The sequence below is a fragment of the Sus scrofa genome, chromosome 14 (assembly GCF_054392235.1).
Source record: "Sus scrofa isolate SSC_HxYL_T2T_F1_AM1 chromosome 14, Sscrofa_HxYL_maternal_Yorkshire_Landrace_v2.0, whole genome shotgun sequence".
In the NCBI taxonomy this organism is placed as follows: Eukaryota; Metazoa; Chordata; class Mammalia; order Artiodactyla; family Suidae; genus Sus; species Sus scrofa.
In genome coordinates, this window is record NC_139396.1 from 80,881,852 (window position 1) to 80,908,242 (window position 26,391).

At 46.4% G+C, this 26,391-nt stretch overlaps 1 protein-coding gene across 8 annotated transcripts in view; it reads right to left on the minus strand.

Moving 5' to 3' along the window:
• Positions 1-26,391, minus strand: part of DISC1 (DISC1 scaffold protein) — a 355,218-nt gene that overhangs the window by 228,121 nt on the left and 100,706 nt on the right. For 5 of the 8 annotated variants that reach the window (XR_014827880.1, XR_014827881.1, XR_014827882.1 and 2 more), the window contains exons 4-6: positions 22,574-22,721; positions 6,765-6,894; positions 2,394-2,620 (exon numbers count right to left, since the gene is read on the minus strand). Coding sequence is in view for 2 of the 8 variants with exons in the window: in XM_084996868.1 (XP_084852994.1) it covers positions 2,394-2,620; positions 6,765-6,894; positions 22,574-22,721 (505 nt within the window). In the remaining 6 variants the exon portion in view is untranslated. The remainder of the gene's footprint in view (positions 1-2,393; positions 2,621-6,764; positions 6,895-22,573; positions 22,722-26,391) is intronic. The other 3 variants (XR_014827884.1, XR_014827883.1, XR_014827885.1) reach the window with 1 other exon arrangement.

The following is a 26,391-nucleotide window of genomic DNA, read 5'->3' on the forward strand; positions in this document are numbered from 1 at the left end:
GTGTGTATATACGTGCATATGTGTATATGCATATGTGTTGTGTGTGTGCGTGTGCCTGTGTATATGAACGTGTGTGTATGTGCATATGTGTATGTGTGTATTGTTATGTGTGTGCATGTGTGTGTATGCGTGCGCACACGTGTGTGTGTGTGTGTGTGTGTGTGTGTGGAATGACTTCCACAGGAGGACAAAGCAAGCAGGTGTAGGAAAGATGCTTAGGGGCCAAGGCAGTACTGTAAGGAATGGGAGATGAAGGAGGAGCACAGGAGGATTGAATGGTCAGTTTCCTTCGGCTAAAATGTGGCCACAGCCTGCATGGCTTCTACTTCTCCAGGGCCCTGAGCATGGAGCGTGGTGAGCCTCCTGCAGGGAAGTGTCAAGGCTGGAAGGGCAGGCTTGCATCATGAGCAGCCCCCATGAACCAACATCCAAGACCTCTGTGGGCTGGATCGGCTATGATACCTGTGTGAGGGGTAGTTAGTTATTCACTAGATGGTCTAAGACACGGCAGAAGGCAGCTTGAGGGCCTGCAGAAAACTGAACCCCCAGGACAAAAATAACAGACCAAAAGCACAGGAAAGCATGTGCCACCACCCCGGCATACACACATACAGAAGTTTATGTGTATTAATTCAGTTTGTCCGCACAACAGCTCAGCCCTCCCCCCAGTAACAGGTAGCGGTTCCAGGTAATCAGTGGTTGAGTGAGGGTTCAACTCCAGGTAATCAGATGGCAGAGACCACATTCTCAGCTGCTACAGGTGATAAGGTTTTCTTAAGCATTTTCTTCAGCATAAGAACAGATCAGAGGAGTTCCCATCATGGCGCAATAGAAACAAATCTGACTAGGAACCATGAGGTTGCAAATTCAATCCCTGGCTTCTCTCAGCGGGTTAAGGATCCTGCATTGCCGTGAGCTGTGGTGTAGGTCAAAGACGCGGCTTGGATCTGGCGTTGCTATGGCTGTGGCGTAGGCCGGCAGCTGTAGCTCCCATTAGATCCCTAGCCTGGGAACCTCCGCATGTCGCAGGTGTGGCCCTAAAAATACAAAAAGATAAAAAAATAAAAATAATATAAAAAAAGAACCAACCAGAGCATTAACCCCTCTCATCACTCTACACCCTCAGCCCTTGCTCCCCTTACTATCATTTACGTGTTCATCTGGCCACTGCTCACTCTGTCTAATGTGAGCCAGGGTAGGCTCCGTCTTTCGCCAAAGTAAGATTATAACCTCCGGAAAGGCAAGAAGTATGTGTGTTATCTTGTGGATATTCCACAACACACAATTCACGGAAAATTGTCCCTCCATCGCGAGTGGATAAGAAACTAGGCTTCGAAGTAATGAACGGAAATGGAAGCATTGGTGTTGCCTAATATTAACTGAGGCTCTGGGCAAATTATTTAACCTCCTTCAACTTTCTTTTCCTCATCTGTAAAATGGATATATAATAATAGAAGCAACTCATAGAGTAAAGCTTAGCACTGTGCCTGGCCCACAGTGAGACTCAATAAACTGTCAGCTACCGAGAGTAATAATGTGTTCTTCCAGGTCATTGTTTGAGTCTCTTTTTATTTTTTCTTTTTTGGCCGCCCCACAGCATATGGAGTTCCTGGGCCAGGGATCAGATCCCAGCTGCAGTTGCAACCTAAGCTGCTGCAATGCAGGATCCTTAACCCACTGTGTCAGGCTGGGGCTCAAACCTGCATCCTGGTGCTGAGGCGATACTGCCAATCCCATTTCGCCACTGGGGCAACTCCTAGTCTCTCCCCTTATAAATGGCTCACCCCTCTCCTCTCTCCAGATGATCATTCTCAGCAAAGGTCAGCATCAGAATCTCCAACCAAATGAATTTCAGCAGAACTCAAAGGGATGTTTGGAAATGGGGAAGATGCATATCAGAAAGGAGAGGAAGAGTGGAATTTAATAGGTTGGACAGCCAGCGTATAAAGTATTCCTGAGAAGCGCAGGACTGTCCCACACAATGAAGAATTGTGCCACTTAAAATACTGACAGTGCTTCCCTTGAAAAAATAAAGCATGGGAGTTCCCGTCATGGCTCAGTGGAAATGAACCTGACTAGTATCCATGAGGATGCAGGTTCCATCCCTGGCCTCGCTCAGTGGGCCAGGGATCTGGCGTTGCCCTGAGCTGTGGTGTAGGTCACAGACACAGCTTCAATCTGGCCTTGCTGTGGCTGTGGCATAGGCCGGCGACTACAGCTGTGATATAACCCCTAGCTGGGAACCTCCATATGCCTCAAAGAGGCTGAAAAAAAAAAAAAAAAAACAGGATGGCTTGGAAAATATTTAAATATGAGGTACAGCAGACAAAATCAATCGCATAAACAGATGCCCCAGGTGAGACAGCCAAAGTCAGGTAGGAAAGCACCAGTACCTCCTTATGCTTTCGGGTGGCTCTGCATGGACAGGAATCTGATTGGCCAAGGCCTGGGTGTCCTGCAAGGTCTGGCTGACCTCCTGCAGCTCGCCCAGGGACAGTCCGCCCACGAGGTCGAAGCCCTGCCACGGGAGGAGGTGCTCCTGTGCTTCTATTTCCTGTCTCAGCTGTTGATCTTTTGCTTCTAGTACAGACATCCTGGCTTGGAGCGCTTCGATTTCTTTCTGTAGAGAATGAACAGAGCAGATTTTTATAAACTAAGCTCACTCATGGCCAACTGCACTGCTGGTAATGAGGCCTTGACATGAGAGTCTGCCATGTGTATGCAGGAGAGCCTCAAAGACCCCTTTGGTGGCAGGAAGATTTGGGGAGTTTTGCTGGACTGGAAAAATCATGCCAGCTCTGTACTTCCGATTAGTTGGCACAAGGAAAAACATTCCCTCCAGAGCAGTAAGTCACTCCAGGCGGTGGAGCCAAGAATTTGACTTGGAAGAACCCGGGAAATATATACATGACTTAACTGCATTTCAGTTGAAAGAGCTAGAATGTAGGGCAACAAACTTCATGGACTTGAGATGCCAGCTAAGCAGGTAACACGAGCCACAGATCATAAAAGAAAAGCACACAAGCCTTGGCTGGCCTGTCCCCAAACGTGCCAATTGAGCACGTGGGAAAAGATTAGAAATCCCAGCTTCTCAAGTTGACAGGATCGAAAGAACAAGGAGATGCCCCAGAGAGTGCTACGCAGTCTACAGTTCATAAAAATATTAAGTAAATTCAATTTCCACTAATACGACAAACTGAAATCCAAGGAATCAAGGAGCATCCCATCTGAAGGTCAACAAATAAAACAAGCAGCAGGTAAATGAAGGCCCACTGTGCGCACGCCGTCATAGTAGATGGTCATCTTCCTGCCATAGGATTCTGAATCTAAAATGAAACTTTTGGAATTCCCGTCATGGCGCAGTGGTTAACAAATCCAACTAGGAACCATGAGACTGCAAGTTCGATCCCTGGCCTCAATCAGTGGGTTAAGGATCCGGCATTGCCATGAGCTGTGGCCTGGCTCGGATCCTGTGTTGCTGTGGCTCTGGCGGAGGCCAGCGGCTACAGCTCCGATTAGACCCCTAGCCTGGGAACCTCCATATGCCGCGGGTGAGGCCCTAGAAAAGACAAAACAAGACAAAAATAAAATAAAATGAAATGAAACTCTTTTAATGAACATACTCCCACTTCTGCACCTCGGTTTCTGGCTAATAAGAGCACAGCTCTAATCCTTGCTGTCTCCCCATCTCTCCCCCACACCTTCTCAGCTCCAAGGTACAGATCACCCACAACTCCACCTGCTGACCCCTCTTCCAGGGGAGGGAGGAAATGGAGGAGGAGACACAGAAGATGCACCACTAAGGCATCCTAAGAGGAAAGCAGCCTGCATCCCGTGGTCCCAGATTGTCACTGACACTGCCTCCCATCCGACCTCCCTCCTTCCAGCCTTTCAATCCCCATCCCCTATTCTTTTGTTTTCTGTTTGTTTTCCCTTTCATTAACTATGGCAAAATACACGTCACATAAAATCAACCAGCTTAACCATCTTTAAGTGTACGGTTCAGTGGCATTAAGTACATTCACGTTGTTGTGCAACCAACATCAGCATCCATCCTCAGAGTTCTTTTCATTCTGCAAAACTGAAACTCTGTCCCTGTTAAACACTGATCCCCAGCCCCCAGTCCAGCAAAACAGAAACTCTGTCCCCATTAAACACTGATCCCCCCCTCCCCCGGTCCCCAGCTCTGACAACCTTCATACTCTCTGTCTCTATGAATCTGACTCCTCTGGGGACCTCCTCTGAGTGGAATCACAAAATGTTTGTCTTTTTTGTGACTGGCTTATTTCAGTTAGCACAATGTCCTTACATTTCATCCATGCTGCAGCCTGTGTCAAAATGTTTTTTCCTTTAAAGGCTGAATAATGTATTCCATTACATGTATGTACCTCAAGTTGTTTTTCCATTCATCTGTTGAAGGACACTTGGGATGCTTCCTCCCTTTAAGTGTTGTGAATAATTCTGCTATGAACATGTCTTTGAGTCTCTGCTTTCAATACTTTGGGGGAATATACCCAGAAATGAAACAGTTGAATCACATGGTAATTCTACTTTTAATCTTTTTTTTCTTTCTTTCTTTTTACGGCCATACCTTTGACATATGGAAATTCCAGGGCTGGGGTCAAACTAGAGTTACAGCCACCAGCCTACACCACAGCCACAGCAATGAGGGATCCGAGCCACGTCTGTGACCTACACCACAGCTCACAGCAATGCTAGATCCTTAACCCTCTGAGGGAGGCCAGGGATCAAACCTGCGTCCTCATAGATGCTAGTCAGATTCATTTCCACAGAGCCACGACAGGAACTCCCAGAGTGACTCTTTAAAATGTGGTCAAATGACATCATTTCACTGCTTAAAACCCTCCCGCCACTCCCACTCCAATCACAGAAAAGCCCAAAATCTCACAAAGGCCTACAAGGTCCCTTTACGGCCAACTTTCTCTTCTGCTGTCCTCCCTAACCCTGACCTGGCTGCCTTTAGAACATACAGGCACCCTCCCACTGCCATCTTCTAGTGGCTATCCCCACCACTGGAAACGCACTTTCTGGAGATTTCTGCAAGGCCCCTCCCCCTCTTCCATTAAGCATTTGCTTCTTCTTCTTTTTTTTTTTTTTTTTTTTTGGCTGTACCAGAAGCATCAGAAGTTCCCAGGTCAGGGATGGAACCTGCACCACAGCAGTGAGCCAAGCCTCTGCAGTGACAATGCCAGATCCTTAACCTGCTAAGCCACCAGGGAACTCCAGGTATTTGCCTCAATCTCATTTCTCAGTAAGTAGAACCTGGTACCCCCACATTGCATCTGGTCCATGCATTGTACCTCCTACCACCATACACCCTGCTAGGTACATAATTTAGGTATTTATGACATTTGCCATTTCTTGTCTATCTCCCCACCCCTGCCCCCCACTAGAAGGTAAATTCCACAGGAATTCTGAGCCTGGCAAGCAGGACCTGGCACATAGTAGGAACTCGGTAAATACCTGATGAATAAATGAATAAACCCACCTTCCCCCAGAGTCCTGCCAAGAATGCACCCTTCAACATTCCACACCCTGGCCTCGGTTATATTCTGTACTCTCTAAGGTCATCGGGAATTGGGTAGAGCTTCAACTGGTGAATACTGTTGGAAACCAAACACCAGATTTCACGTTTTCAGCTCTCCAAACGTTGCGATGATGCTCCCTGCACATGGAAGTGGCAGTCTATTGGAGAGTGTTTTCAAATCATGACGATATTTGCTTCCCTTTGCCAGCTTGCTACCACAGGGACTTGGATGGGCAAACTCAGATAATAAGAACTCTCTGGGAGTTCCCTGGCGGCTCAGCAGGTTAAGGACCTGGCACTGTCACAAATGTGGCTCTGGTTACTACAGTGGTTCAAGTTTGATTCCTGGCCTGGGAACTTCTGCATGCCATGGACACAGCCAAAAATAAAAAATAAAAAGAATCCTCTGCGCAGTGGGGTAGGGATGAGGGCTTCCAGTAACTTGTCTAAGTCCCATTAACTTAGTCAAGTTCATTGAGTTCTTGAGAGCTTAAACTGGGTTCTGAACTCTAGTGTTGAAGACCTACATCCTTTCCAGAAGTCAGTGCTTCCTCACTGCTCCCATTCCTGCCTCAAGGCCTCCAGGCTCAAGCAGGTGTGGAGAGAGGTTCAAGATCACCTGCCTGGGTTGGCGGGTGGGGGGGACCTGGAGACTTCCAGAACTCCTGATGGCCTCCTGGCAGTAACTCAGGGCAGCACCGAGATTTCTAGCCCCTGGACGATTCTGGGCCACCCCCTGCTCTGGGCAAGCCTGCAGCCACCCCCCACCCCCCATGCCCCGGTCAGTCCCATTCATGCCCTCCCTGCCCAGTCCACACCTTACAACTCTGCCTCCCAACAACCACCACCCAGGGTGCGAACTGAGAGCCATCTCCATAAAAGATTTCCACAGCTCAGATTTCTTTTCCGCCTTCCCAAAGAACCTTCTAAAGGTCAGAATGATAAGAGGTGACAAATTGGCCTGGCAGACAAGCAAAGCCGAAGGCAATGAGGAATGCCATGAACAGGCACAAACGCTGCCAAGCTCTCAGCCCCTGTCTGCAGTGAGACTCCAGCAAGCCCTCCAGTCTCCGACCGCCCCACCCGATGCTCCCTGAGTGAACCCCAAAGCTCTAACTGCAGCACTCCAGCAAGGCAAAGAGCCACTTGGCTGCATGTGGCTCAAAGGCATAAGAAAAACACTGTCCCATTTCTTGCAGATTCTTCACCTGCTTACCTGCAGCTGCTGCTTCTCTTGAAGAAGCCAGTCTCGCCTGGTGATGGACACATGCAGGGTGTCCTGTACTGTGGGTGCCAACGTCTTCAGCTCCATTCTGAGCCAGGCTTGGGTGTCTTCACTGCCAGCTCTGAAAATAAAATAGACATCTTGGTACAGATACGGACGAGCTGAAATCCACAGACCAGCAAGCGTGTTCATGGAAAGAAGGTCCACCGAGTGGCCCCCGGCTGTTCTCATCCTTAAGAGGGTCACAGGGATGAGGTCCCTAATGAAAGTTTTTGCTTTAATGATAATCTGTCGGGACTTTGGCTTTCTCAAGTAGCCAGCATGCTTGATTGGATGCAGCACTGTCCATACCGCAGCAATGCCTGTGGCTATCTGTGTTGAAAGCATAAAATACACACCAGATTTTAAAGTCTTAGTGTGAAAAAAAAATGCAAAATACTCCATCAGTGGTAGCAAACCCAACTAGTATCCATGAGGACGCAGGTTCCATCCCTGGCCTCACTCAGTGGGTTATGGATCCAGCATTACCACAAGATAAGGCACAGGTCCCAGGCTCAGCTCAGATCTGGCGTTGCTGTGGCTGTGGTGCAGGCCAGCAGCTACAACTCTGATTCAACCCCCTATTCAACTTCCATATGCCGCACCCCAAAAAGACAAGAGAAAAGACAATTTAAAAATTAACTTCACTTGTTTTTCTTCTGACTTTTTAAAAATATGGCTACCAGATCATTTAAAATCACATATGTGGTTTGCATTATATTTCACCAGACAGCTCTGCCTGGACCATCCAGAGAGAGCAGACAGAGCCAAATTCCAGCGCTGATCTTGACTGCAGACATTACAAAGAGGGATGACAAGAAAAAGAAAAAAAAAAAGACACCCAAGGAGAACTTCCTAGAGTGGGTCATGCTTGACCTGGGAAGGGTAGGTCAGGCCTGGAAATTTAGAACATACCAGGAGGACAGGGCCAGGCAGGGAACACCTGAAAGAAAGAAAGAGAGAGAAAGAAAGAGAAAGAAAGAAAGAGAGAGAGAGAGAAAGAAAGAAAGAAAGAAAGAAAGAAAGAAAGAAAGAAAGAAAGAAAGAAAGAAAGAAAGAAAGAAAGAAAGAAAGAGGAAGGAAGGAAGGAAGGAAGGAAGAAAGAAAAAGAGAGATGACTGATCTGCAGACATTTGGGTCAGAGCTTCTCAGGAAAGGTTTGCTAAAAGACTCAAAAGCCACTTAAAATTTGTTTGACTCTTTCTCTTGTGCTCACAGGAGTTGGCGTATTTGGCTGAAACAACGATGGTGAAGACTCAGTCCAGCCGCCACCTTATGCTGGTATGTTACTGCTATGGGAGCCTTGCAGGTACATCTCATCAAAGGATGAAAAGTTCAGCCTCAAAGTTTATTTCTAATGCAATGCAGTTGGATGGGAGAAAATTTACCATAAGCAAAACCATGTCAACAATTCAAGGAAACTATGTCTAAGAAAACACCAACGAGGTGGGAATGTAAATTGGTGCAACCTGTGAAAAACAGTATGGAGACTCCTCAGAAAACTAAAAATAGAACTATCATTTGACCAGCAATCCCACTCCTGGGAATCTATCCAGAGAATACCATGGCTCAAAAAGACACATGTACTCCAATGTTCATTGCAGTACTATTTGCAATAGCCAAGACATGGAAACAACCCAATGTCCATCGACAGAGGAGTGGATCAAGAAGATGTGGTACATATACACAGTGGGATATTACTCAGCCATTAAAAGGAACAAAATACCAGCATTTTTAGCAACATGAATGGACCTAGAAATTATCATGCTAAGTGAAGTCAGTCAGACAGTGAGACACCAACATCAAATGCTATCACTTACATGTGGAATCTGAAAAAAGGACACAATGACCTTCTTTACAGAACAGATACTGACTCACAGACTTTGAAAAACTTATGGTTTCCAAAGGAGAGAGGTTGGGGGTGGAGGGATGGCAGGGGTTGGGGATGGAAATACTATATCATTGTACTACTATAAATGTAATAAATTAATTGAGTAATGCAAAAAAAAAAGAAAAGAAAACACCAACAACTACAATTAAAAGGCCAACAAACAAGCTGGGGAAAATATCGACGCATATGTGTCAGAAAAAGGAAACACTGCTAATGTCCAGAGCTCTAGCAAATCCAGAAGAAAAAGATGAGCACATCTCTCAGAATTTTTAAAAAAAGGAATTACAAAGTTTTAAGGAAAACACTTATCATTAAAAATGGTTCGAGGGAGTTCCCGAAGCGGCTCAGCGGGTTACAAACTTGACTAGTATCCATGAGGATGCAGGTTCAGTCTCTGGTCTCGCTCAGTGGGTTAAGGATCCAGCATTGCCATGAGCTGTGGCGCAGGTCGCAGACATGGCTTGGATCCTGCACTGCTATGGCTGTAGTGTAGGCCAGCAGGTGCAGCTCCAGTTCGATCCCTAGCCTGGAAATTCCACATGCTGCAAGTGCGGCCCTCAAAAAAAAAAAAAAAAAAAAAAAAAAAAAGCCTTTAAATTCAAATTCCAACAATATAAAATATCACTTTTCACTTCACAGCCTGGCAAAAGTTGTCAGAAACCATAGTTTTTTGGTGAGCATAGGAAGTGAGAATTAGACTTAACGATACAATATACCTCTTGATCCTATAGTCCCAGGTCTGAGAATTAATTGTATGTAAATAATCACAGATGTACACAAAGAATAGCTACAAAAAATACCATGTTTTTTCTTAGTAACTGAAAACATTGTAATTGTGGACCCAAATTCGAAACAGAGCACTAAAGCATGGCACTGCCACCCTGAGGAGGGCTATGCAGCCACTAAAATTAGGTCACCAAAGAAGAGCTAACTGCACGCCAAATGTTCATGATATATGGCTCTTTTCTAAAGCAGGTATTTGGTAGTATGCATAACATGAGCCAACTATTATTTAAAAAAATAGCACATATATAAAATAAAGGCTTGGGAAATAGCTGCCAAAATGTCATGATATTATGATATTGTGGGTGGCGGAATTACTTCTTTTGGCCAGTCTTTTACTTTCTAAGTTTTCTGTAATAAGCATGTATTATTTTTTAGAACTATAATACAAATGTCTTCCCCTGCATACACTCAGCAGCTGGGCTATTTACATCAACATTCCAACAAACGTTCCATTACAGGCCTCAGACAGAACAGACACGACTGTGCCAGAAATCAATCCCATCCATACATGAATGATCAAGGGGATCTTCCCAGCAAAGAAGTGGGTCCCACAGCTCTGACGGTCTGCAGCCTCAACTACCCACCGCCTCCTTACTGAGATCTCATTCCACACCTTGAACCTGGCTGCCACGTACGTGTGATTTCACAGGCTCCCCATGTAGAAGCTTGAAACGGTATGTTCTCGTTTGTACGTTCACCTGAGATCTCACAACCTCATTTCTCAGAAAATTGAGGCACTAAGTGTGCGTGGTACTTGGTCCATCTCTGTCCACTCCCAGCTGTTGGATTCATTCATTCATTCAGAAAAAGAAAAACCAGTCCTTGGGTTGAAGAGTAAGATTTGAAAGTTGTTGATATTTACAAATATTTAGAAATGTCTACAGATGTCTATTTCCCCAAAGTCTATGAATCACTAGATCACAAATAATAAATCCTTGCTCTTGGCAATTGTAGTAACTGTGTATCTAAATGTCATAAATATCTATTCAATTATCCTTAAAGTTACTATCTTTTCTTATCATTGGCACTTGGAAGAGACCATTCCATCAAAAACATGTGCATTTGGGTATTGCTTTCCCCAGCAGTAGGAGATGGCCCAGCATAAAAGAAAGACATATACTTAGAAGTCTCAGTAGAAAAAAGCAATTTTCCTTCTTAAAAATGTTCTGTAACTCAGACTGTCTTTGTTAACCACTACTTGGGATTAGATTTTTTTAATTTCAAAATTTTGAAATTAAAGCTTGAATAATTAATTTAAAAAAGAAAGAGTTCCTGCTGTGACTCAGTGTTTGGGGATCCAGCACTGTCTCTGCAGTGGCTCAGGTTCAATCCCTGGCCCAAGCAGTGAGTTATAGGATCCAGCGTTGCCACAGCTGTGGTGTGGGTACAGCTGCAGCTCAGGTTTGATCTCTGGCCCAGGAACTTCCATATACTGTGGGTGCGTGCTTCCCCTGTCCAGCCCTTCGCCAGACACCATTCACTGGTTCGGCTTTCAGCATAATTTAAGCTTCCGTTTCCTCCTGGCTCCCAGTCACATGCCACCATCTCACCCCCACGCCCACTAACCAAGACCCCTTGTTATTCATCAGGGGCAGCTAAGAATAATAGACCAGGGAGGCAGATAACCACGGTTTGAGCCTAAACTCCGCCTTTTCCAAACCTCTCTGAACCTCGTGTCCCTCGTCTTTAAAATGAGGATGGAGTTCCCATCATGGCACAGTAGTTAAAGAATCCGACTAGGAACCAAGGGGTTGCGGGTTCGATCCCTGCCCTTGCTCCGCGGGTTAAGGATCCGGCATTGCTATGAGCTGTGGTGTAGGTTGCAGATGCGGCTCGGATCCCACGTTGCTGTGGCTCTGGTGTAGGCCAGCGGCTACAGCTCCAATTCGTCCCCTAGCCTGGGAACCTCCATATGCCACAGGTGCAGCCCTAGAAAAGACAAGAAAAATAAAAAAATAAAAAATAAATAAAATGAGGATGAAGGTGACATTGCTGCTGCCTTTCCTAGATGGCTGATGACAAGGTCAAATTTATTCAACAAATGGCCAGTGAGTGCCTACTGTGTGCAAGCACTACCCTCGCCCTGGGTGGGCTGCTTCCCTTCTTTCATGATGTTTGCATCAGAAGAGCGTACGCTGTGCTCAGGCCCAGCGGCCCCCCTGTCCTTAGAGGGTGGTCAAGGTGAAAGATGGGATGTTTCTGAGGACCTTTCCATGTATCAGAAGAGGAAACCACCACTAGCTATTCTGGGAATGGGACCCCCGCCCCCCATCCCTGGTCCCTAGAGTCTCAGCCCATCCACCTAGGCACCCACGCTGCACCAAGAGCCTCAGTCCATCCCAAGCTGTGGTCCCCAGTGCTGGGCACTGGGGAGGGCTCAACAAATATTTGTTGAATGACTTAATGAGCCGGCGGCCTAGAAAAATCCAGAAGTTGTTTATATTCAATGTTCCATGGCATTAGATCATTTCTTTGCACTAATTTATTCCCCAATTTGCACTGCTTATGCAAATATTAAGCATTTCCTGAATTTCCTCAATAGATGCCATCTGGGTCGGGAGGGGAGTTCTTGAAGGAAATCAACACAGAATTGAAAATGAGCTGCAGAGGCGCTACAGGTGGGGAACTGGGAATTCTCCACATTATCGTTAATCACATTCATTACTTAATCCATAATAAAAGCCCCTGTGATTAACCACAACTCCTCTCTGTGTTGCTCAGACTTTGGAAAGCCACACACAGAGAGGATAGCATGATGGTCCCACGACGCACGGCAGCTCAGCGATGGGACCGGTTTCCATCTCAGCCCTCTGCCCTCAGAGCCTAGCTCCCTCTGCCTCCTACACTGTTATTCCCTTTATTTTAATAAAGCTCCATGTGTAATCCCGAATGTCAGGGCCAATTAGCCTTGCTGCTATAAACTAATCAGGATGGAAGAAAATGAGTATATCCCTCAGGGGCAAAAATTAAAAACACAGGGGTCAGAACGTCAGCACAGCCCTCGTGCCCACGGGGACTTGGGGGTCTAAGACCCCCACAGCCAGCTCTGGGTTCCAAGCAGGCCCCCATCTTCCCAGAGCTGGAACAATCCTGGTCTTTCTACTGGTGCCTTTTCCACCAATCCCTTAAAGAAGGATGACACCCGGGAGTTCCCCTTGTGGCTCAGCGGTAATGAACCTATTATCTATGAGAACTCAGGTTTGATACCTGGCCCCGCTCAGTGGGTTACGGATCCTGCGTTGCTGTGAGCTGTGGTGTAGGTCGCAGACACGGCTCAGATCCTGCACTGCTGTGGCTGTGGTATAGGCCGGCAGCTGCAGCTCCGATTGGACTGCTAGCCCAGGAACTTCCACATGCCGTGGGTGTAGCCCTTAAAAGAAGAAGAGGAAGAAGAGGATGACACCCATTTGTAAAATAAGATCCTCTACTACTGAAAACAGAATGGTTCCAAATTGCACAGGAGAGCTTCTGCATCCCAGAGACAGCACCTACCATGTGACTTTCCTGAGAGCAGAGTCCAGCAACATTGAGAAAAGAATGAATCCCGCCTGGGGGGCAATGTTTCCTGAGCCGCATGATTAATGAGTGCACACCTCTGATGAACCCCCACGCCACCTCCTCCCCAGCCAGGTGGCCAGGGCCCGGGGCCCTCCAGGGCCCTCCCTTCCCTCCAAGGGCCACCCTCAGGAATGTCTGGAGAGAGGAGACCAATAGGGCAGAGGGGTACCCAGCCCTCCCAAGCACGTGCTGGGACATACGCACCAGGGGGGCCTGCAGTCAGTGCTGTGGTTTAGACAGTTGTAAGACAGTCCTACTTTCTAGACAGGGGTGACTGCCTTCATGATGCCAAAAAGCCGCTGTTTTGTGCCACTGCTGGAATTTTTTTTTTTAATTTTAGGACCGCACCCTCGGCCTATGGAAGTTCCCAGGCCAGGGGTCAAATCAGAGCTGCCGCTGCCAGCCTACACCACAGCCATGGCAACACTAGATCCTTCACCCACTAAGTGAGGTCAGGGATCGAATCTACATCCTCATGAATATTAGTTGGATTAGTTGGGTCTGTAACCCACCAAGCCACAACGGGAACGCCTGGAATTTTTAACCGCATTTTAACTGAGGAAGGGAGCAAAATCAATGCTCTCATTGTCACAGGGAGGAAAATCTGAGCTCAGACGACCACTGCTGGCAACGAGACTTGAGTAGAACCATCCAGATGCCTCTGCCAACTGCTGCTCCCCACGGGTGACCAGTCTGTCAAATTTACATCACCTGACGTACGTGTTCCCACCTCTGCCTCATTGGGAAGATGATGATAAGGAAGCGGCTTGGGCCAGTGAAACGTGCTTAAATCTAAGAATAGCTTCCTCGGCCAACAATGTCATAAATGACTGAGGCCACACCAGAGGCACAAATACTGTAAAATTGCTGGGGACAATGCAGGTAACTTTACAGTGCTCCCTTACAGATCTGATTGGGGGATCAAAAGTAGGGGGAATTGGAGTTCCCTGGTGGCCTAGTGGTTAAGGACTCGGCGTTTGTCACTGCTGTGGCTCAGGTCACTGCTGCGGCTTGGGTTCAGTCCCTGGCCCAAGAACTTCCACATGCTGCAGGCACAGCCAAAAAACAAACACATAAATGACTCAGCCCAGAAGCTACATGAGTTGTACAATATTCTCTCTTCTGCTCCCATCAGAAAGGAAGCATGTGAGCAGGAAATATTTAGACAGGCAAACCAGAGCTCTGCCTTAATAAGCCGTTGAGGAAAACCATTGCATATCCTTGTTTTTAAACCTGGTTGTGTGCTGTTTACTTGCTTTTTAAGTTATCTATCGGGAAAAGGTCTTTGATAAAGGATACTGCACACACCCGTGGTGCATTCGCACAATTTAAGTTGTAACTATGACACATTTTCATGTACATGCTGGTGACGGTCCAGTGGGAAAACACATAGGATGTTTAGTCAGAGAAATGCAACATATTAATGAGAAAACTGTCCGTCACGTGTGCACAGTAGACCAAACCTCTGTCTTAGGAGAAAGGAAAAAATAACTCTCTTTTGACTGGATGAAAGATACAGCAAGAAGAGATGGCTCTCTCTTCTCTTCCGATCATTGCTGTGAGGTGGAATTATCTGGTTGCTCCAGAATTAGAAGTGAATACTGAAGGACATGGGCCTAAATGCCCTCCACCCTAAACCGCCATCATTGGGGGAGGTGCCTACCCATGGCCACACAAGCAGCTCCCCTACCAACGACCACCCCCCCCCAGTCACACACATCTGCTGGCCATATAGGACATGGTGTGTTGATGAGGGACCCTCTACTTTCCCATCCCCCAGCCCCACGTGGGGGCAAAGAGGAAATAAGCTCTCCCTCTCAAACCAAATGAAGGAAAAACAAACCCACCAGACCCTTCCATGGCCTGGGGGTGCCCTGCCAGGATGTCTGACGCCTGGTTCTCCAACATGAACCTCCGCTGGCCCCTGGTTCTCTTTGGAGCAAAGTCTGGGATGAGGAGCCAAGTTTGGGCTGGTTTTTGGAAGCTGTTCCCAAGAAAACTAGAGTTGAGTAGAGTGAGGACGTGAGAAGGAAGAAAAGTCAACACACAGCCTATCACCGAGCAGACCACCACGTGGGCAATTGGGCCGGGAACCGACTAGGAACCCTCTGGGAAAAAATGTGTGGACGCCTCCTGGGAGCTGTCACCCTGGACGTCAGAAGGCTGGGGCATCAATCCAACAGCTCCCAGTGGGGTTGTGGGTTGCTGTCAAGGCCATTGCTCACTCCCCTTCCTCACAAGCTCCAGAGGAAACCCGGTGGCAGATAAGCCTGCCGAGCGCCCAGTCACAAAGTGGTTAGAGGACACAAAAACATCCACAGCTGGAGCAGAAATCAGAGGGAAGGGGCAGGGACACAGGGCATCAAGTGTCACCTGCAACATCCACCCACACGCCAACTCTCTGATGTACCGATGCCCACTGAGCAGGGGTGGAGAGGGTGGGGGGCAGACTGGGTCTGGACCCAGCCAACGCGGATGCCCAGAGTGCAGAGGGGCAGAGACATGCAGGCTTCCTGTGAATCAAGTGGACACAACAAAAGTGATCCTCCCAACAAAGGGGGCAGGGGACCCACAGGAGGAGGCTACACGACACGTGGAAAGTTGTGGTTGCCCCAGGGCAGGGCGGAGATGACGTTCACATCAGGATGAGGGCGACCCTGCGGCGGCCGCTGAGAACCCCACACACGAGTCCCACGAGGCAGTAAACATGTCAGCATGAATTCACGGGTGTATCAGAACCCGTTGGCCAAAAAGGAGAAGACTGCAAACACTGGACAGGGCGAGATTTAACTGCATATGTCACTGCCGTTTACAACAGGACTGGCTGGCTGAGCCTCAGTAACGGGAAATGCCCCAGACGTTTGTATTACCTGCCCAAGAGGTCACAAAGAGACGGGAAAGATGTGTTCAAGAGAGCACAGCTAACTGGAGAAGAGTCAAATCACCATGCTTTTGTGCCCCTGCTGAGTAGAGACACCTCAGTGAAAGGGTTATTTTACAGGGCAGTGCAGAGCCAAAACCAAGTCATTTGGGTACCGATAGCTGCTGTTAGAGGAACCCACGTAACCCCTGTGGTGACAGCTAACACTCCCTGAGATGCTGGAAGGACCTGGACCAATTCAGTGTGATTCAGGGTGACACGCTCAGAGAACTAAACAGTGCTTGTTTTAAAAGGTGACTTAAATGGGGATTATTAAGAACACAGCGACAGTGACAATTAAAAATGAAGTACCTGGAGTTCCCGTCGTGGTGCAGTGGTTAACGAATCCGACTAGGAACCATGAGGTTGCGGGTTCAGTCCCTGGCCTTGCTCAGTGGGTTAAGGATCCGGCATTGCCGTGAGCTGTGGTGTAGGTTGCAGACGCGGCTTGGATCCCGAGTTGCTGTGGCTCTGGCGTAGGCCAGTGGCTACAGCTCCGATTCGACCCCTAGCCTGGGAACCTCCATATGCCGCGGAAGCGGCCCAAAGAAATAGCAAAAAGACAAAAAAAAAAAAATGAAGTACCTGATTGTACTTGAGTGTTTACATTTCCTCAGATCTTATCGAAACCCAATCTTCTTAAGCTGAGATCCAAACACCCCCTAATGAGGGAATGAATGAGCTCAGAAGGGCTACATGAAGTCTCCAGCTTTCATTAGATTCTCTAGGAAATCCTCAATCCCAACAAGGTGGAGAGACACCTATCTTTGTTATCAATTAGGATTGAAAATTTGCCATGTTGGAAGTTTCCGTCGTGGTACATCAGAAATGAACCCGACTAGTATCCACAAGGATACAGATTCAATCCCTGGCCTCGCTCAGTGGGTTAAGGATCCTGAGTTTGCCATGATCTTCGATGCAGGTCAAAGATGCAGCTTAGTTAGATCTGGCGTTGCTATGGCTGTGGTGTAGGCCAGCAGCTGCAGCTCCAATTCGACCCCTAGCCTGGAAACTTCCATATGCTGCTGGTGAGGCCCTAAAAAGCAAGCAAGCAAGCAAGCAAGCAAGGAAGAAAGAAAAGAAAATTTGCCATGTTGATACAACTATTATTTTATTCCCACAGGGAAAGTAACATCATTGCAAAGCATCCAACTTCCCCTGGACTCAGAATCTTCCTGTCCAGGCTCTGGCTGCGTGAGCTCCCACCTGACACCATGTTCCCCCGGTGGCCATGGTGAGAACTGTAGCCAAAACCCCTGGTTCAGGGGAAACCAGCAAGTCCATCCAGATGATCCTACTGATGACAAACATCATAGGCTGGACGGGCAGCTGGCACGGTGAAAGACAATTTTTCAAATTATTAATAACTATGTATTGTGTTAAACACAATAGAAAAGTGTAAGAAAGAAGCTGATTTTGACATTTATTTTCTAATTGTGTTAATAATAGGAGAGGTAGATTTGGCCAAAGAAAAGTCAAAATCAGGAGTATCCGTCATGGCTTAGTGGAAATGAATCTGACTATTATCCATGAGGACACATGTTTGATCCCTGGCCTTGCTCAGTGGGTTAAGGATCCAGCATTGCTGGGAGCTGTGGTGTAGGTCACAGACATGGCTCAGATCTGATGTTGCTGTAGCTGTGGCGTAGGCCGGCAGCTACAGCTCCGATTAGACCCCTAGCCTGGGAAGCTCCATATGCCGTGGGTGCGGCCCTAAAAAGATTTTTTAAAAGAGCCAAAATCATGCTTAAATAACTGATGTTTGGAAACAGAGGTCTAGTTCGACCCCCTCCCTTTTGATGTGGGGATGTAGAGAAGTTAGGAAACTACATCAGGCCACAAGGAGCTGGTCAGTGGAAGAGATGACCTGAATCAGGTTCTCTGACAGTCAGTCCAGGCTCCTTTCAAGATACTGTGAAACCCCTATTTGCTGGGTGTATCAAGGAAAAGGCTAAAGGGATGTTTTCTCCAGGGCAACTGAAACACGTTTCAGGGAAGGGTCTTTCTCTCCTTCTTCTAGTCACATACAACTTGGTGAGCCTATATGTGTTTATGTGTATATATATGAATATATATTATATGTGTGTATATGTGTGCATATGTGTATGTATATTGTGTATACATATGTACACGTGTGTATATATGTACATGTATATGTATATGTAAGTATGTGTGTATATTTGTATGTGTATACGTATGTGTATATATGCATGTGTGTGCGTGTACATATGTATGTGTGTACGCATATACATATGTGTGTATACGTGTGTATATGTGTGTATACATGTATACCTGTGTGTATCTGTGTATGTGTATTTGTGTGTGTGTATACATGTGTCTATGTGTCTGTGTGTGTATGTATGAACACATATGTATCACATTCATCCAATGACTATTTATCAGATACTATCATAGGTCAGCCACAGTTCTAGTCTCTAGGAATAAAAAGGTGAATACAAGACAGTCTTGTCCTCAAGGTGGTCACAGTCTGTCATAGTAGATAAATTCACAGAAACAGATTAATTTAAGAGCCAAGCCGGGGTGAGGTCATTCGAGGCGCTCCAGTAATTCAAGGGAGAGATGGTGGAGCTGATGGGCAAGGCTTCACAAGGACGGTGGCTGAGCTGAGTCATGAAGAACGAGCAACCCTTAGGTGACAGTCGCCGGGCCTGGGCAAGATCACCGAATTTAGAAACATTCAGAGCATTTAGGTAACTTCTAATACTTGAGTCTGTGTGGACTGCAAGGGCTGGTGACAGCGAGTGAGATTCTGGCTGCTGGAAAGCTGGGCAAGAGCTGGATTGGAAAAGCTCTGAAAGGCATGCTAAATAGCACAGATCTTACCCCGACAGCAATGAGGACCACTGCGCGTGACACCTGAATGAGAGGGAATAAGACCAGGATTGGGAATACCAGCAAGGAGACCACTGCAAGAACCCCAAAGCAGAACCGAAGCACTAACGTTAGGGGGAGCAACATGCATGGGAATTCAGTAAAAGATGGTGAAAGCAACAGGACTTTCAGTGGCCAATGAAACCGGACTGTAAGACCTGAGGGGAGGAACCCAAGGAGAAGCTCTTACTTGGCTGTCTGGTTAGATGGTGGCGTAAGTTACTGAGATTGGAGATACAGAAGAAAGAGCTGGTTGGGGAGAAAGAGAGTAAATTTAATAACTGGATAATTGTAAAAGAGAGTAAACTTAGTAAAGGCAAGGATAAAACAATAGTAAATTTTTAGGATAAAATGAGAGTAGTTTAGTAAAGGTCAATAGAAAGCTGAGTAGTAGTATGTAGTGGGGTCTGAAGCGTGGAAGTATCTGCGATCACCCAGAGAGAGGATGTAAGGTGAGAAGAGAAGATGAGCTTGGACCGAAGACAAGAGCATCAGTACCAGGAGTCAGGGAGGGAGACAGGAGCTCTTATGAGATGGAGAGGAACAGCCGGGAAGGAAGCACAAGCAGAAAAGAGTGACTCACCCGAGAGGCTAAGAGGAGAGAGGGCGTTAGGGATGAATCTGATTGATCAAAGGTTCTAGGGAGTTCCCGCCATGGCGCAGTGAGTTAAGAACCCAACTGCAGTGGGAAGAAAAAAAAAGGAGTTCCCATCATGGCGCAGCAGAAAGGAATCAGACTAGGAACCATGAGGTTGCAGGTTCGATCCCTGGCCTCACTCAGTGGGTTAAGAATCCGGCCTTGCTGTGAGCTGTGGTGTAGGTCACAGACCTGGCTCAGATCTTGCGTTGCTATGGCTGTGGTGTAGGCTGGCAGCTGTAGCTCCTAGTAGACCTCTAGCTTGGGAACCTCCATATGCCATGAGTATGACCCTAAAAAGACAAAAGACAAAAAAAAAAAAAAAAAAAACAAAGAATCCGACTGCAGTGGCTCAGAGGTATAGGTTCAATCCCTGCCCCTGCGCAGTGGGTTAAAGGATCCAGTGTTGCCACAGCTGCAGCTCGGATTCAATCCCTGGTTCTGGAACTTTCATATGTTATGGGTACAGCCAAAAAAAAAAAAAAAAAAGTTCTAGACAGCACAGTGACATAGAGCAGGATAGGAATTTTGAAGATGCCTTTTAAATTTAACAACTAGAAAATCACTGCCGACTTTGGTAGCAATAGAAATAGAAAGCAGATCCCAGTGGCCTCAAAAAGTGAATGGGAACTAGAAACACAGCATGCAGGGAACTCCTGTGAGGAAAGCAGAGAGACTAATAGCGACCAAGATAAGCCAAGAGTTTACACTAGTTTCGTAAGGGTTAATAATATACTGTGGGGGGACGTTTTAATTAAAGTGTAATTATTTACAATGTTGTGTTAGTTTCAGGTATACAGTAAAGTGATTCAGTTGTATGTGTGTGTGTGTGTGTGTGTGTGTGTGTGTGTATTTCTTTCAGATTCTTTTCCCTTCTAGGATATTACACAATATTGAGTAGAGTTCTCTGTGCTATATAATAGTTCCTTATACGTTATCTATTTTCTAGAGAGCAATGTGTATATGTTAACCCCAAACTCCCAATTTATCCCTCCCCACCCCTTTCCTTTATAACCACAAGTTTGTTTTCTATGTCTTTGGAACGATTTCTGCTCTGTATACAAAGTTCATTTGAATCACTTTTTTAGAGTCCACATATAAGCAATATCATATAATATTTGTCTTTCTCTTTCTGACTTCACTTAGTAGGATAATCTCTAGATCCATCCATGTTACTGCAAATGGCAATGTTTCATTCTTTTTTATGGCTCCAGTAGTATTCCATTGTATATATGTACCATGTCTTCTATATTCATTCCTCCGTCAATAGACATTTAGGTTGTTTCAATGTATTGGCTATTGTAAACAGAGCTGCTGTGAACATGGGGGCGCATGTATCTTTTCAAATTAGAGTTTTCTCCAGATACATGCCCAAGAGTGGGATTGCTGGATCGTATGGCAACTCATTTGTTTGTTTTTTTGTTTAGGGCCACACCTATGACACATGGAAGTTCCCAGGCTAGGGGTCGAATCAGAGCTACAGCCGCTGGCCTACACCACAGCAACACAGGAGCCAAGCCCCATCTGCGCCCTACACCACAGCTCATGGCAACACTGGATCCTTAACCTACCAAGCGAGGCCAGGGATTGAACCCGCATCCTCATGGACACTAGTTAGATTCGTTTCCAATACACCACAAGGGGAACTCCAGCAGCTCTATTTTTAGTTTTTTAAGGAACCTCCATACTGGTCTCCATAGTGGTTGCACCAATTTACATTCCAAGAGTGTAGGAGGGTAGGGAGGCAGTGTTTAATGGGGACAGAGTTTCAGTTTAGGAAGATGCAAAAGTTCTGGAAACAGATGGTGGTGATGGTTACACCACAGTGTGAATGTATGTACTGAATGCCACTGACCTGCACATACACTTACAAATGGTTGAAACAGTAAATGTTATGCCATGTATATTTTATCCCAACGAAAACGAAAATGTTAAGTAACTCCTCAAAGCGCTTAGAAACACTTATGCAAATATTTGTTAAATGAATAGAAACACAATACATTGGCCAGTGTTAAAAATGGCCCAAGACTGGGGTGGAGGACAAGAAATAACCCAAAGATCAAGAGAGAAAGAATTAAATCAAAAGCTAAGTTGAGAAAGGTTCATGTGAAAAGAGGACAGGAAATGAGGTGATACCTCAAGGTCCGATGAAAATAGAAAGCGTCTTCTGGGTACTGGACATTGCTACGTGCTTCCCACAAAGCTGGAACAAGCACATGAGAAAATAACCAGCCCCACTGTTAAGACAGGCTACAAGGAGCGGCCGAGATAAACTGAGTGTAAAATGAGGAACAGGCCGGACAGGCTTGTGATGGTCAGAGCCAACTGCAGGTTGGAAATAAAGTATAAATGCTGTTTATACCTAAGTAGAGGCAGACCTGCACCGTGATAGGCTCATCACATTCATCACAACCTGTTCCCACTCAAGCCTTTACCCAAGGACAGAGGTAAGCGGCGGACAGGTGAGAGCAGATGTCCACAGACTTTTCAAACAGGCCAGCTCCTGGGACCCAGCCCCAGACAGCCCCGGACTTAGCTGGTCTGGGGTGGAAGCTGGACATCTACAGACTCTCCGGGTGATTCAAATGGGCGGCCAGGATGGAAAGCCACCAGATGAGACATACCAACTTCTCTCCATCCATTCTCAATCCCAGGAGCCCCTCAGGTGGCAGGAATGGCAGAAGTGGCTCTGGAGGTGGAGGTGGGAGTGGGGTGTGTTTTGAACCCTCAGTCAGAGGGGACCATCTGTGGACCTTCTGTCATGACCAAAAGCCCAGCTGCCCTGAACAAGAGGAAATTCACCCTGGACTTCTCAAGAGATGGGCTTCCTGGGAGAGATGGACACCCAGTTGTGCCTGTGCTTGTCCAGGGGCCATCCTACCACTTAGCAGGGGGAGTGGTTTGCAGGGCCCATGACCCACACCAGTTCCCCTTTTGGAAGGAACCCCCACCTGCCCAGCCAGCGGAAGGGTGTCCCCCAGGAAAATGCAGCAGGGTCTCCCAAGCTCAGCCCCAGCCAGCTTTTGGCCACTCAGGAGCCAGGAGGGAGGGGGAGAGCTGGCAAGAGACATACTCACTGCTGAGCTGCCCGGTGCAGGGCCGCCTGGGCCTGTGCCCCCAGGTGGCCCAGGAGGCCACTGAGGGCCGGCAGCCGCGAAGGGAGCATGAAGTGCAGGCTGTTCCCCTCTTTCTCCAGGTCTTCTAATCGCTGCTGGATCGTCTCAGCTGGAAACCCAAAACGATGAGAGAGGAACAAAGAGCCATGAGACTCAAAATAGACAAACCAGTGTCCCTGGGCTCCCCTCCCAGACAATGGTCACCTCAATGACATAACCCACAGGTCACCTGTTTCTAGGTCAGCCCTTTCATCACTCGGCTCATGCTTTTAAGAATCTTCTGTCTTTTTATTGGAAAGCCAGCCCCCTTAGCTTTCATTCTTCTACCAGAGGTTACAGTCTGTGTATTTATTTGACAATCATAATTAGAACCATCACACAGGAGGCCACTTCATACTAAGTGTTTTTAAAACCATGGTGATAGTTTGGAGTTCCCATCATGGCTCAGTGGTTAACGAATCCGACTAGGAACCATGCGGTTTCGGGTTCGATTCCTGGCCTCGCTCAGTGGGTTAAGGATCCAGCATTGCCGTGAGCTGTGGTATAGGTCGAACATGTGGCTCGGATCCTGCGTTGCTGTGGCTCTGGCGTAGGCCAGCGGCTACAGCTCCGATTAGACCCCTAGCCTGAGAACCTCCACATTCCACGGGTGCAGCCCTAGAAAAGGAAACAAAAAACAAAAAAACTATGGTGATCGTTTGGGAGAAAACTTGCTAATTCTGGTGAAATCTGAATAACCAGTGGGGGGGGGAAACATCAGTGCCCAAATGTTGATTTTGAGACTATTTCCTTAGAAACTGTCCATCAAGAATTTTAGTCACAGAGTTCCCATTGTGGTTCAGTGGAAACAAAACCTAATCATATCTACGAGAATTCGGGTTCGATCCTGGACCTCACTCAGTGGGTCGGGGACCTGGCATTGCCATGAGCTGTGGTGTAGGTGGCAGACGTGGCTCAGATCCCCGCATGGCTGCGGCTGTGGTGTAGGCCAGTGGCTGCAGCTCAAATTCGACCTCTAACCTGGGAGCTTCCATATGCCGCAGCTGTGGCCCTAAAAAAAAATCAAAAAAAAAAAAAAAGAATTTTAGTCACAGTTACTAAAGTCACAGAAGCAATGTTCAAATTCCATGGTGCTGCGGATGACCACAGATCCACTTCTGTTTAAAGAGGGACTCCTCATTTTTTTTTTAATGAACTTAAGTCTCCTAAGAGAAGGTGTATATACAGAACCACTTTAATACAGTTTTTCTTTAAAAAAAAATAAACTGTAGAAATTGGAATCCCCTCAAATGAGAACTTGTCTTCATAATCAAACACCTCAAGAACTGGAAAGTTTCCCACAAAGCTATGTTTGCAGAAATGTGAGGACTGGGTTTAAAAATACATCCATTAGAGTATCCTTCTTGCGGGTCCTTGACAGGTGGGAAGGACCTTGATCCCCTTCACCCTGGGGCAGGGGGTAGACTCTGGGGCCCTTGAGAGCCCAGGCAGCCACCTCTGGCCTTGAGAGCCAACTGCTTAGTCCAGTGTGCCATACAAACATCCTCACCACATGTGCCGTGATGAGAGGACGTTTTGGACTCTACCCTAGATCACAAAACTCCTTTCCACTTCTATGGCCTCCTTATCTATTTTCCAAGACTCAGTTTCAAACGAAAGAAAACACTATTTCAACAAGCTGGTTATTTTGAAAACTCTTTGAGCAAAGCTTCTGTCACATGCCAGCAGAGGTCAGCACTAACCATAGTGCACCCCTCTGTGCAGTGACACACATGTGGGTGCAAGAGAGGCAGGCCCGGGTGTTGTGGGCAGCCACTTTGTCTCTCTGGGGATGTCGGCTGCAAGACCTCCCTCGTGACCGACAGCCAGAAACTTGCTAAGGGGACCTGCCAAGCAAGGGTCCTCCCACTTGCTGTTCAGGACCAAGTGACCAGGACCACCAGGACCCTCAGTCTGTGCCGCCTTCTTCAAAGGTGGGAAATAAGCAGACACCACCCTTACAGCACAGGGTGGAGTCTGGCCTGGCAGATCTTCTAGGATAACGTCCAAAGGTACCCAACCTCTTCTCCAGCACCAAGCTTCACACTTTTAAGATATTTTCATAAGTCAAAAATCATATGATCATCTCAATAGATGCAGAAAAAGCATTTGACAAAGTCCAACATCCATTCATGATCAAAACTCTTACCAAAGTGGGTATAGAGGGAACATACCTTAACATAATAAAAGCCACTTATGACAAAGCCACAGCAAATATAATACTCAATGGAGAAAAGCCGAAAGTCTTCCCACTAAAATCTGGAACAAGAGATTGGGCATCCTTATGCCCACTCTCACCACTGTTATTCAACATAGTACTAGAAGTCCTAGCCACAGCAATCAGACAAACAAAAGAAATAAAAGGCATCCACATAGGAAGAGAAGAAATAAAACTGTCACTGTATGCAGATGACATGATACTATACATAGAAAACCCTAAGGACTCCACCCAAAAACTACTTGAACTGATTAATAAATTCAGCAAAGTAGCAGGATATAAGATTAACATTCAGAAGGCAGTCGCATTTCTGTATACCAGCAATGAAATATTAGGAAAGGAATACAAAAATACAATACCTTTTAAAATTGCACCTCACAAAACCAAATACCTCGGAATACACCTGACCAAGGAGGTAAAGGACTTATATGCCGAGAACTATAAAACTTTAATCAAAGAAATTAAAGAAGATGTAAAGAAATGGAAAGATATTCCATGTTCATGGATTGGGAAAATCAATATTGTAAAAATGGCCATACTACCCAAAGCAATCTACAGATTCAGTGCAATTCCTATCAAATTACCCAAGACATTTTTCACAGAACTAGAACAAACAATCCAAAAATTTATATGGAACCACAAAAGACCCAGAATTGCCAAAGCAATCCTGAGAAACAAAAACCAAGCAGGAGGCATAACTCTCCCAGACTTCAAGAAATACTACAAAGCCACAGTCATCAAAACAGTGTGGTACTGGTACCAAAACAGACAGACAGACCAATGGAACAGAAGAGAGAACCTGGAAATAAACCCTGACACCTACGGTCAATTAATCTTTGACAAGGGAGGCAAGAACATAAAATGGGGGAAAAAAAGTCTATTCAGCAAGCATTGCTGGGAAACCTGGACAGCTGCATGCAAAGCAATGAAACTAGAACACACCCTCACACCATGCACAAAAATAAACTCCAAATGGCTGAAAGACTTAAATATAAGACAAGACACCATCAAACTCCTAGAAGAGAACATAGGCAAAACACTCTCTGACATCAACATCATGAATATTTTCTCAGGTCAGTCTCCCAAAGCAATAGAAATTAGAGCAAAAATAAACCAATGGGACCTAATCAAACTGAAAAGCTTTTGCACAGCAAAGGAAAGCAAAAAGAAAACAAAGAGATAACTTACAGAATGGGAGAAAATAGTTTCAAATGATGCAACTGACAAGGGCTTAATCTCTAGAATATATAAGCAACTTACACAACTCAACAGCAAAAAAGCCAATCAACCAATGGAAAAATGGGCAAAAGACCTGAATAGACATTTCTCCAAGGAAGATATGCAGATGGCCAGCAAACACATGAAAAAATGTTCAACATCACTGATTATAAGAGAAATGCAAATCAAAACTACCATGAGATATCACCTCACACCAGTCAGGATGGCCATCATTAGTAAGTCCACAAAGAACAAGTGCTGGAGGGGGTGTGGAGAAAAGGGAACCCTCCTGCACTGCTGGTGG